At 38.5% G+C, this 13,247-nt stretch overlaps 1 protein-coding gene and 1 long non-coding RNA gene across 3 annotated transcripts; one reads left to right on the forward strand and one right to left on the reverse strand.

The window, feature by feature from the left end:
- Positions 1-1,001: 1,001 nt before the first annotated feature.
- LOC113010956 (chemokine XC receptor 1-like) lies at positions 1,002-5,335 on the reverse strand (the record flags this gene model as incomplete). Its single annotated transcript, XM_026150257.1, has 2 exons — positions 4,420-5,335; positions 1,002-1,045 (listed from the first exon to the last, which is right to left on the reverse strand). Coding segments are annotated over exons 1-2 (954 nt in total), but the record flags the coding sequence as incomplete, so codon positions are not given.
- A 1,272-nt stretch (positions 5,336-6,607) lies between these two features.
- Positions 6,608-10,938, forward strand: LOC113011425 (uncharacterized). 2 transcript variants are annotated; one of them, XR_003270541.1, is made up of 7 exons: positions 6,608-7,147; positions 8,640-8,772; positions 8,890-8,989; positions 9,108-9,167; positions 9,256-9,346; positions 9,513-9,670; positions 10,334-10,938. It is a non-coding gene; the product is annotated as an uncharacterized LOC113011425 (long non-coding RNA). The 2 variants fall into 2 exon arrangements; XR_003270540.1 differs by having other exon boundaries at positions 9,256-9,670.
- Positions 10,939-13,247: the final 2,309 nt, after the last annotated feature.

A 13,247-nucleotide genomic window follows, 5' to 3' on the forward strand; every position in this document is an offset into this window, starting at 1 on the left:
GTCATGTGACCAGGGCTTGCTTGCTGTCCAACACACGAGGCTGAAAACAAAAGGCGACAAAGCTTTTGGAATTGTGGCCCCCAGATTGTCGAACTCTCTCCCTTTGAGCCTGAGATCTGTGGACTCAGTGGTCGCTTTTAAAAAACAGCTAAAAACCCATCTTTTTAAACTTGCTTTTGGTTGATTTTTATTTTTAGGTTTTAGCTTCTGTGAAGCACTTTGTGATTTTTATCTTGAAAGGTGCTATATAAATAAAGTTTTACTTACTTACTTACCATCTGCCACTTCATCAGGAGCATCTCCAGGCATTGTAGGGAGGTCATACAGGCACATGGAGGCAACACACAAACAGTACTTAGCCTCATTTTGACTTGTTTTAAGGACCTGACATCAAAGTCGAATCAGCCTGTAGTGTGTTTTTCCACTTTCATTTTGAGTGTGACTCCAAATCCAGACCTCCTTGGTTGTTAAATTTGATTTCCGTTGATAATTTTTGTGTGATTTTGTTGTCAGCACATTCAACTATGTAAAGAACAAAGTATTTACAGTTTTTCTCGATTGCTTAAACACTATAACCAGGCTTTTAAACTAAAATTTCAAAACCGTAACGCTATTTTTCAAAAAGCTCACCCATTTCCCTGAACTATAAACACTATTCCCTGCTTTGACACATGAGTCAAATTTGGTGAACTGTTACTGCAAAACTCTACACACAAATCCCTACATTTTTCAGTGCTTACACCATGTAGTCATTTAGAAAGCACTAGCATTCAATAATGTTAACTTAAGTCAGCATAGCTTGAGCTCAATTAGCACACAATTAACCAGGTGGAAACACTAGGAGTCAAAATTTATCACACACCAATCAGAACCTTCGATGGATAGATAAAAGGGCCAAAGTCAGCTCATTCAGGTTTGAAACAATGGATCCAAAGAGATGCAAAGGAAGAGGACGTGGTGGAGAAAGAGGACGTGGTGAAGGAGGAGGACGTGGTGGAGGAAGAGGACATGGTGAAAGAGGAGGACGTGGTGAAAGAGGAGGAGGAGGTGGAGGAAGAGGACGTGGTGAAAGAGGAGGAGGAGGTGGTCTAGGACAACAGGAAGGTGGTGGAGGAGGAGGGAGAGGTGGAGGAGGAGGAGGACGTGGTGAAGGAGGTGGAGGTGGAGAACGACGGCGACAAGGAAGGGGAAGAGCAAGGGCAAGAAGACAGTCAGTCTCGGATGAAATTCGAGCCACTTTAGTTGACCATGTCCTTGTCCATGAGGGAGGCTGGGCAACGAGTACAACCAAATTTGAGTCGCTTCACTGTTGCCTCCATCATCAGAACCTTCAGGGAGGAAAACAGGTAGGTGTACTTGCAGTAAGACTGCTTTGTACAGTAACTTTTAAGTTACTGAACTTATGTTTCTTGAGTTTCAGTATGTTTCCATTATTTTCCTGTAAAAAGAATGTGTGACAGTTACAGTAATGAGTGCTTCTATTTTTGTAGGACACAGAGACGACCACCTGGTGGAGGCAGGTTAAGGCTTTTGTCGGAGGAGCAAGAGAGGGAACTTGTAAACATGGTAATTGCAAATAATGTAATCCGCCTGCAAGAGATTCAAAGGAGAGTGATTGAGGATGATCATCTTTTTCGAGGCATAAATGCCATCAGCCTCTCCACAATTAACCGCATCCTCCGAAAGAATCAATTCCGGATGAAACAGGCATACCGAGTCCCTTTCGAACGAAACTCTGACAGAGTGAAAAACCAACGTGTGGAATATGTTCAGGTATGAGTTTTGATACTGTATAAAGTATTGTGTACCATCACAGCATGGCAGTTTATGCTGCCATTTCAGCACTCTTGAACTGTGGTTCAGGGTACCGATTGACTCTACTGTGTTATGTGTTTTGCAGAGAATCTTTGAGATTGAAGGACGGCCTGTTCCCCATGAAATAATCTTTGTGGATGAGGCAGGTTTTAACCTGACCAAAAGAAGGAAAAGGGGGAGGAACATAATTGGCCATCGGGCTATTGTAAATGTCCCTGGTCAGCGTGGAGGGAATGTCACTATGTGCGCAGCCATCAGCCAACGAGGGGTACTCCACCGCCATGCCGTACTAGGACCCTATAACACTATGCTTCTCCTTGCTTTTCTTGATGGTTTAAGACAACATATGTTCCAGCTGGACTACAGGGAACCAGCACAGCCAGAGCAGCCTCACTACGTTGTTGTGTGGGATAACGTCAGCTTCCATCGCGCTGCTCTGGTTCGTGACTGGTTTACCAATAACCCAAAGTTTTCTAATATCTTTCTGCCTGCATACTCTCCCTTTCTAAACCCGATAGAGGAGTTATTTTCGGCATGGCGGTGGAAAGTGTATGACCGAGAACCTTATGTCCGTGTTCACCTCCTTCAGGCCATGGAAGAAGCCTGCCTAGACATATCAGTAGATGCATGCCAGGGGTGGATCAGGCATGCAAGAGGATTTTACCCCCGCTGCCTGGCTAGGGCCAATATAGCCTGTGATGTGGATGAGATTCTCTGGCCTGACCCAGACCAAAGACAAGATGCTGAGGTGGAATAATGTTTTTTGGTGTGTGTTGTACTGTATAGTACATGAATAAAAATGTGCCACTGTACATACATTGGTTGCGTCTTTTGTGTTTATCATGTGAAAAGGTTTTTGAAGGGGAGAACCATAAGCAACCTAATTGTTTTGGAACTATTGTTTTGAATTAATTGTACCAGTGTGCAAAACTCTGTTGTAGTGTGTGTGTTTTGAGGGCTTGTGTTTGATGTCTGAGGGCAAAGTTTGGTTTTTCAGCAAGAGTGAATAGTTTTGAGTGTAGAGCTTCATTTTGACCTGGAAATAGGATGTTTGGGAAATTGAGTGAGATGTTATGGATTTGTGTTTACTGTTGTGAGAATATGAGGCATAGTTTCAAGAAATGTGTTTTAGCAATCGAGAAAAACTGTAATAAGAATATTTCATTCATTCAGATCTGGGATGTCTTATTTTTCCATCCATATTCAGAAGACTGACTAAAATTTAAATAAGTTGGGCAACTTTAGATGTTGTGTTCCGGCACAATGACATGAAACCAGAGATCTATAAATGACAACAATCTACAGGGGTCACTGTGACTCAATGAAACGAATCGTTACAAACAAAACAAAACAAAAACCCACTGCTGCTTTCATCACAACGCCAACATTTCGTTTGTAAAAATTAAATACCCGCACATTTTTATGATTTGTCTAATAGCACAATTCCTTCCTTACTTTTAAGTTTTATTTAACATTCTGACTGTATTTTATATTTTGACTGATTACATTGTTGTTATTTTGTACAGAGGCAGCATTGCAAATAAAAGCAGTGAATGTAAGTTTTTGCATATATATTCACACACGTAGAACCTAAAGCTGGTGCGCCAAAATGTCATACCAGGAGGTCCTTTGAATACAACGGGGAAGCAAGTGAATCAGAAACCCAGAGACCAAACACGTCTAACTGGGAAAAAAAAGTATTCCCAGATGCAGAAAGCAATAATAAAACCTGATTTAAAAGACAAAAAAAAAAGAAACTTGCCATAAAATTCGTTGTTCGTTGTACACCAAAATCCCACACATTCCCGCCAGTCCATTGTCCAACAACCCAAGACGAATATTCCTTGTGTGTAAAAGTTAGAGACAGGAACTCCTCTTCTGACGTGGGGACCACCCCAGCCTAGTCCCAGGAGGACGAGGGAAAAAACAAACAAAACACCAATCTCACGCCTCAACAGGTGCCTGCTATTAGCTAAACAGTCCCATGTCCAGCCAGCCCACAATGGATTAGAACAACGTTATATATTTATATAATAAAACAAACAACTAGAAACATGCAATACAAATATCAGAATAAAATCATGCAAATAAAATCAAAACTACACTCACAGGCAAACACTAAAATCAGAATAAAACTAATCATACAGACACAAATAAACATATGTATATATATATATATATATATATATATATATATATATATATAGGGCTCAGAGAAGAGCTCGAGAGGATGTGGAGGGTGAAGGTAACGGTGGTCCCCGTGGTAATCGGAGCACTAGGTGCGGTGACTCCCAAGCTAGGCGAGTGGCTCCAGCAGATCCCGGGAACAACATCGGAAATCTCTGTCCAGAAGAGCGCAGTCCTGGGAACAGCTAAGATACTGCGCAGGACCCTCAAGCTCCCAGGCCTCTGGTAGAGGACCCGAGCTTGAAGGATAAACCGCCCGCAGGGGCGTGCTGGGTGTTTTTTTTTTTTTTTTATATATATATATATATGAAAGAAATACAGTCTCTACATTTACAGTTACAAACTGAATCAATGTTTAATTTAATGACTGACTATGTGGACTGTCAGCAGTGAAAGCCACATTCTGCCTGGTGTCTCTCTCTCTCTTCTTCCTGCGCACATTTTCACAGCGCAAAAGATTCAAAAGATGCTTTCGCAACTTCTGTGAGAGCATATATAGCAGAGGGTTCATACAGCAGTGAGAATAGGCAAGCATTTCACAAATATGGTAGGCAACTTCTAACTGTTCCTGTGCCTTACAACCTATCGGTTTATAAAGAGATTTAATTAAAAGCACAATATGGTATGGCCCCCAGCAAAAGAAAAAGGCTGCAACAATACACAACAGCACAGCTATAGTCTTGTGCTTCTTTCTATTTAAACCTTGTAAAACTGTCTTGAGGATTGCAGAATAGCAAAAAATAATGATGGCCAGTGGGAGGAAAAATAGCAGTGATACTTGGAGATAATGTCCAAGCTTGTCTTCAGATTCATCATAGCAATAGTTTTCACCATCCAAGTTTTCAAACTTTACTTTTGTTGCATCCGTCAGGGACGCTGAGATGCTGATGATCCAGGCAGCTATACAAGCACCAACTGCACACTTCTTTCTTAGAGCACGATTATTTTTCCAGTTTGGCAGCACCACCCTAATGAAACGTGCCACTGTCATGGCAGTCAGCAGAATGACACTGCTGTACAGCCCAACAAAGAATGCAGCAGTCATGAATTTGCAGATAAAGTCCCCAAAGACCCAGTGGTGTAAATGATCAACAGCCCAAAATGGAAGTGTGATGGTGAAGATCAAATCAGAGCAGGCCAGGTTCAGGATGAAAATATTTGTGATACTTTTCAGGCCCTCGTAGATGAAAAGAACACATAAGAGGAGGCTGTTGCCTATGATACTGAGGATGAAGATCAAAATGAAAAGGGGTCCAGTGATGGTGGGAGCATTAGTATCACACATGTATTCAGCATCATTACTCAGTCCAGATGTGACGCTTGCCATTTTCAGTTTTCTGGAAAAAAATAAAACATACATACAAAATAAAATGCAACCAAACACAATCACAATTCTCTAAAATGACAGAAACTGTTGATTTTGTTTCTAGTTTTTGTATAACAGATAAAACCAAAGGGATTAAAGTACCCAATTTTTGAAAAAAACACTGATGAAGATTAAGATGAAGAAAGTCCCAGTAAAAATTGGAAATTCAACTCTACAAATGTAATGTACAGGATCCCTCACTCCATCATTAGCTGTCATGTTGTTTTCCATTTTTAATTTTCTATAATTAAACACATTAGCTTAGCAAATCTGCCTTAAATGAGAGAAACATGTACTTTAGTTTTTGTATAGTAGTAAAGCATGAAGCGTAATTAAGTACCAAATTCAGAGTATAACTATTACTGATAAACTTACCGTAAGCATCAGTTGTCATGTCTTCTGTTGAATTTCAGTGTGACGAAAAAGCTGTGATGTTTTTGGAGATTAAAAAACAAGAAGAGACGCCGCGTTACAAAAACCATGTCATGTCCCGTCATCTCATGAAAAAACAAAATCACTTGGGCAACCTTTTTCCTTCCCCACATGATGCAATATGAAAACAATCACCGCTTTTTTTTTTTTTTACATTTGGCCTGAACATACAGGTTGTGCACTGAGCGTGAGAGCAAGAGATGCTATAGGCTGATATACACTGTAAAAAAAGTCAGTAAAATATACAGCAAAACACCGTCAAATTCCAACGGTAATGGAGCGTAAAACCAAAAACTTCCTTTTACTGTATTAAATAGATTGAATAACCGTTAATTGTGAGACTGGATAAAACTTTGTTTTTTACTGTAATAAAATGTTGAAATTATAAATATTTTCTGTGAAAACAAATAAATATGCATACATTTTACAATTACATATTGTAATGTTGAAAATGTCTGAAAAACTTAGATTTTACGGTATTATTTGAGTAAAACTACATCTTTTGGGGTTGTGCACATTGGAATTCACAGTATAAAGCTGTAGATTTTTAAGCAAACAAAAACATTCATTTTTACAGAAACAAGATGTTAAAAAATAGGGTCCACCGTAATAATACAACCAGTACATACCATTAAAAAAAAGCAAATATCAGCAGTGAAAGACAATAAAACTGATAGTATTTTTTTATTTTAAAATTCAGATACTGATATACAGATTAAAAGTTAGGCCTGCAGTATATCATTGTTAACCTTCTGATAAAAAAATCAACAGCAAAAGAAGATGTTAAAAATAAAGTTTATGGTTGTGAATAAAATTGATTTCAATAATCTTTTTTAATTATTATTTTAAAACAACTTTATGTTGTTGTGTTTCACGCCATATTATCAGACCACCTTAAGTGGGTCGGCCTTAAATTTTGAATTTGTGTGATCGCTGTTGATTGGTAGCTAAACTGCTGGTAAACTGTGTACAGACGTTTTACGTTCGAATTGCAGAGAAAAAAAATCTGGTAGCAACATTGTGCAGTATGAGCGAACCATTTCACCAAAAAAAGGGGAAGCAAGGCAAGACGTGGCTGCAGCGGTCTGCAGACGTGACTTCCGAACCTCCTAAAGAAACAAAGAGCGACGTTACATTGCGGGATGACGTCACCTGAAAATGACCAATAGCGCGGCGCGCTGCTGAGCTGTGTGCCAACCGCTCTTTTTTTCATGCAGGAGACTCAAGTTGGCTTCGCTAACGGACACAGTTTTGAACTCGTATATTAGCGCCATTTATTGCTGCTTGGACCACAGCATCTTCGGAATTTGTAGACATCCTGGCAGCTTACAATTAGTTCGAGGTGAGGTGAGTACATGCAACTTCAAGTTATCTCTGTTATAAAAATCCACCAGCCCAGCGTTTATAGATAATTTTAGCAGTTCGTTTTTTATGAGTGAGGTTGTGAATTTAGTTAGCATTTGTGAGTTGAGTTAGCATTACTGTTGCGAGGGAAGCATTGCTCTGGATTAGTTTCTGTATATGGCGTGCTTAATTCGCTAGGGAGGAATTACCAAAGTACATGGAGTTATGTTAATGTGTAATTTCTGTGGTAAGGTAGTTCAGTCATCAAGGGGCTACGTGCTTCATTGTAAACTGCATCGGAATGAGCCACGTTGTTTCTTTCGGTGTATTGAAGCAGGCTGCAAGCAGACATACACCAGGTATGGCGCGTTTAAGGCTCATTTTTACCAAAGACACTGCCCCCACCCATGTCACTGGTGTGGTGGTGGTTTCTTCGTTTACATGTGCAATGGCGATGTGTGAACGTCAGTGTCAGAACTCTAAAGAGTTAATAGCTCATCTGAAGAGCCATATTGTGGAAGGACACGTGGTCACTTGTCCAGTAAGAGGATGCACAAATACCTTTAGAGTTAAATCATCTTTTACTGCTCACATGTCACGTAAACACAGAGTTTTCAGACAGCAGCATTGGTGATTTATATAGAGAGTCTGCATGTCAATCATCATCTGTTCCAACCACATCAGATGACTTTGTACCCTTGATTTCCGAGCCTGCTGCACAGTCTATTACACATGAAGATAACATGGAAATGCCCCCTGAATTCTGTGATCTTTTTCTGAGAAACGTTTCACTATTCTACTTAAAATTGCAGGGTCAGTTTCTACTGCCTGCTTCAACCATACAGAACATTGTAGAGGAAATGCAGAACATGCATGAGTTGGGACAGACATACAGTTTGGGTAAACTTGCATCACTGTTAAAAGATGACACATCATTATCAGAGGAGGACATCAACAAAGTCTGTGAGTCTGTCAAAAGCTATGATCTTTTTTCTGCATGTCATACCGGGCCATTGAGGACAGTGCACTCCAGAGCTCAGATCTTTAAAAAAGCCTTCAACTATGCGGAACCAAAGAAAATATTTTTAGGGAGAGATGAAAACAGAAAAGATAGGTTTGCCTATTATGTGCCTTTAAGAGAGACTTTGAGATGTCTGCTAGAGTCTGATCTGTGGCAGAAATCAGAAGAGCCCTCTACTGAGCCTCCTGCTGATGTTCTGTGTGACATAAGTGATAGTAAGCTGTTTTAAATAAAATGATTTTTTTGGTCAAAACCCATTGACTTAATTGATTTCTATCCATTAACATCTTACATGAAGTATGGGTACCAAATGGTTCCATTGAAACACAGTGTGCTGTCACAATAATGGTGCTGTTAGTTTGGTACTTACGAAACACTGTATAAAAGTGTAGTATCAAGCAAGATCAGCTTCATATTTTAAGACCAAAGGTACCACTTGGTGTAAATTGACCTTTATTCACATTCTTTTATCAGACATCTTGGAAATGGGGGGGCAGCATAAGGAGTTCCATTACTAAGGTGCTGCCGGACCTGTCTGCCTCAATCCTTGAAATTGTACTGGAGGCACTACAATCATTAGGAGTGGAGACATCTGAGAAACAAACCAGTAAGTATTATGATTTCATTGCACAATAGCCATGAAGGACTTTCTGTTTTTTCTATTATGCTTTGGCCAAGGTCCAAAAAGTACAATTAATCTATTGTTTGTGATATTGTTTTACAGCACCAAATATGGAAATTTCAAGCCAGGCCAGCATATCGTCTCCATCTGTTTTAAGGTTTAAGGGTGGTGGCACAGCTAAGACCCAAGAGTCTCTTTCAAGGTTAGTAAAGTAAACAGATTCAAGAAGATATTTTACACATTTCTTTGTCGTCTGTCTCTAAATCTTATTTTGTCTTTATTATGATTAAAAAGGTTTGTTTTGTTCCTGCCCTTTTCAGACACTGAATTTGAGCAGAAACCATAAGGATACTCAAAGGACCTGTGACTCTCAGGAAATGGTGAGATTTCAGGTCATAATCTTTTTTTTCCATTAAATTAATTTTCCTTTTTCCCTTTACAATATTGCTGTTTTGTTTTTGTAAACAGCATCAAATGAGAGAGACAGATGAAACAGTTTCAAGACAATGGCAGGAAAAAAATGCTGAAGATTGAAACAAACCTTGGCTGGAAATATTTGGTATGTGTTTTACCGTAAATCAAATTGTTGAAAAACATTCAGCTACACTGTAACACAGGGAAACTTGATTTGCACTTATTTTGTTACTTTAATTTCTTGTCTCATTATTTTTGTCAGTTATTATTGTTTATGGTGTATGCCCTTCTTGTTTTCCTTCTGAATGCAGAAGGTATCTAGCCAGTCCACAATGAACGCTTCGTTGCACCCCATGAGTCTTCTGGCAGAAATGATGGCGGCTGTATTCTTTGGTTTCCCTAAACATCACACCCTGCCTGTTTATACGAGGCTCTTCAATTAAGTCTGCACCCAAAGATTCAATAAGAGGTAAGCAGTGGTATTATTCAAGTTTTGCTAAAGAAAGATGGACAGGAGACACTAATCTTAATCAGCCGAGCTCAGGTTCATGTCCAGGTGAGCAGTTTCATACGCTATAAAATGTAGATTGAATGATAGGTCTCATCACCATGCATTCAGCCATTAACTTCAAGTTCTATGATAAATCAATACGAAACTTAAATACGTTTTCCAACAAATTATGATTGTGATTAGGGCTGCGTTGTCTATGTATAACTTTTACACAAGTAGATTTAAAGTATAACTATTGCCAAAACGCAACCTGGGCTGTTTTTTTTTTTTTGTTTTTTTTACTGTATCGATTTTGATGTGCTCAAATTTATGCCCCGGCCCCCTAGTATTCCCATTCACTGGCTATTGACCACAAAACAAAGTCACGGTCAATCTCAAAAACGGCTTGTTTGTCGTAATTATGCTTTTAGATATATGTTTGTCTCGTTTACAGTAAAAAAAAAAAAAAAACTGAAAAAAACAGCCCAGGTTGCATTTTGACAATAACTATCCTTTAAGAACTGTATATTTTACACTTAAGAAATCATTTATCATTAGATCTGGTTTTGGCAGCACGTTTTGTTCATTTCTGTGCATTTTGCTCAAGCACTGATCAAACTTTGTCCATTTTTTTTGCTGCAGAGGGGATCCTGCCAGTCCAAAGTGAACTCCTGATGGACATTGAAGTACTCCTGCAGAGCTTGTATCTTCAACACCATGCGCATTAGAAACTCCACCGAGTCCTTTCCTTCACCAAGGCAGGACCCAGTGACTCATTACTGTTGATAGGTCAGGGGCAGGTAATATTTTGTTTCATGTTTAGTCATTCCTCCATGGATTACCAGCCATATATATGGACACATGCTGTATTCTCAAGATCTATGCTGTTTTGTAGGAATAGAGAAAATGATATGTTTAGTCTGTTTTCAAATGGTATGTCAAATTTTCTCATTGTTTATCAGTAATATTCTCTACCTTGGTTGTATATGAGCATCTTTAGATTTTTCTATATTTAGCGGTTGCAAATGTAAAATGTACGGTAAACCATTTATGTTCCTCATATTGTACTGTATTTTTAGCGGTAAAATACCAGCAGCTGTGGTTGCCAGGAATTTACCGTAAAATGTATCTGGTCAAAATAAAATGCTGTAATTTGTTATACAATTTCACTGTGTTTTTTACTGTCAAAGGTTTTAATAAGGTTTAACATATTTCTGTTATTTTTACAGTTATTTACAATAATAGGGTCTATCCTATTACTGTTAAATTAACAACAAATTACTGTAAATATTATTATATTATTACTTTTTTTTTACTGCAAATATCCGTAAAAAGCTATGGAAAGTTGCATTTTTTACATTAAATTGCTGTATAATTGACAAATATATTTGGTTTTTTCTATCATGATTTTGGTAAAATAATACGTTGTCTACCTTAAAAATTAGGGTTACAAAAGCAGTATACCGTATTGTCTTTTACAGATTCCACATTTTTTACACGGTATATTCCTGGCAACCACAGCTGCCGGTATTTTACCGTAAATTTGACAGATTTTTTTTTACAGTGTAGCAGCAGTTCAACCATTTAAGCAAGGCAACAGTAAAAAAAAATAAAAATAAGCCGAACAACAACACCCAATATATTTTCTGTTAAATTTATGCAGCTTGCAAGTGCAGTCAGTATAGAAATATAACTGCAAAGACTCCAAAATGATACTGTGCATAATGTTAGGCTGTTTTCAGAGCCACTTCTGTGAAATAAGTTACAAACTAAGTATCAGATATCAGTCCTCTTGTTCAGGAAACTGTGGTTGCATTTAATTTAACTGTCGTAATTTGCAAGACATGCAGACTGAATATTGAATGGATAACCAATATGCAGACATGCAGAGGTAGAGTGAGGTAAATTTTAAAGCAAGCTATTAATTTCCAGCCTGTTGAAATCCAAAAAGGCAAAAGCCAAAATGGCAAAAAACACAATCCAAAACAGTGAAACTGAAACTACAGCTACCAAAACCTAAAATTAAAGAAATACACAGACTGAAATATTTAACTACAGAAAACACACCGGAGATACCAAAAAAAATGAGGCATGAGGCAGATTTTGAAATACAATCAAACATTCTGACATGAGAAAAAGGGGAGACAGCGACTAAATGGGTGATTATATGAGTGGAGACGGCCGAACAAGACAGCAGAAGAAGTCATGGCTGCAAAACTAGAAGCAAAAGCATAAGGAATTCATAAAGGAACATGGAAAACAGACACATGACTGGACTAAATACAAAAGACTAGACACAAGAGGAAGGGACACTCAGGTAAAAACTAAACTCTGAAGAAAATGAGAACTAGGCACAGAAATACACAAACGAATACATAAAGTAAATATAAACATTATAAACAACTCAATAACTGGGTAAACTAACAGGAGCTTCCTCAGCAACAAGCTATTTTACTTATAAAAATGTTACATTATAATATCTTAAAATGATCAAGGCTTCTTGGTAACCGTATTCCAACATGCAGATCACACGCTCTCATTAGGATGTTAATGCACGAGTGAGGTCAGTCATGGTGCTCATAGTTTACATAACCAAAACTCAGTAATTTTGGCTGAATTAAAGGTTTATTTCATGCATCTATTTAACTATTATTAAACATTGTTAGTGGGTTTTAATGGCACTGAAAACCTACTTTTATACTAGGTTTTTTGTTCTTTTTTGTTTGATTTGTTTTGTTTTTCTTTTCTCACCTTTCTGCCTCATACGGATCCAAACCGGTTACCTTGGATTTCTCTGTTTTTCATCCAATAAGAAGAATTGCCTCAATAATTCAACGTAGTGACGTCCTCCTCATCAGTAGAAGATAAACGGTGGAAAATAGCACACTGTGGCTGTGTCTCAGTTCAGGGGCTGCATCTTTCGGAGGCCACATTTCAAGGCCGATTATGTCACAGAAAGGCGACGAAGGCTGTCCCAATTCGAACGCTGCTCCAAATGTGGCCGACAAATGCGTCCTTCATTTCGCTGCACTTGAACGATGGGTCGGGTGTATCCTTCGTGGTCCAACCTATCCCAGAATTTTCTGGGACAGGTTTTTCCCATATTTTTAGGTGAGAATGTAGCTGTGTAAACTTCAAATATCTGCTCAGTTTATCGAGACATCACATATTTGCAAAAGTGCTCTGACGTTTTCGGAATTACCCACCAACTCGATAGCTGACCAGGTGGTCAAGGTTCAATAGAGCCGGCTAACACCGGACTCCCGGCACATCGTTTTCAGACCCCGCGGGGTCTCTTGCTACTCGGGTTAAACATGATATATAAGTCACTAAGATAACTTTAAAATTGTATTGTTTGGCTTTTTTCAGTGTTTTATTTGTTTGCGAGTAAATCGGTTTGGCTGAGATTAAAGTTACAGTTTTTATACAGCTGAATAAACATCAAACAGAAAACTGATTAAACAAAAGTGTGAGATGGTCGAGAATTTACTCCATTGTCCTGTTATATTTTAGATAACAAGGAGCAGACGGCTGGGTTTATTAAACTCCACCGAGA

The sequence above is a fragment of the Astatotilapia calliptera genome, chromosome 18 (genome assembly GCF_900246225.1).
Source record: "Astatotilapia calliptera chromosome 18, fAstCal1.2, whole genome shotgun sequence".
Lineage (NCBI taxonomy): Eukaryota > Metazoa > Chordata > Actinopteri > Cichliformes > Cichlidae > Astatotilapia > Astatotilapia calliptera.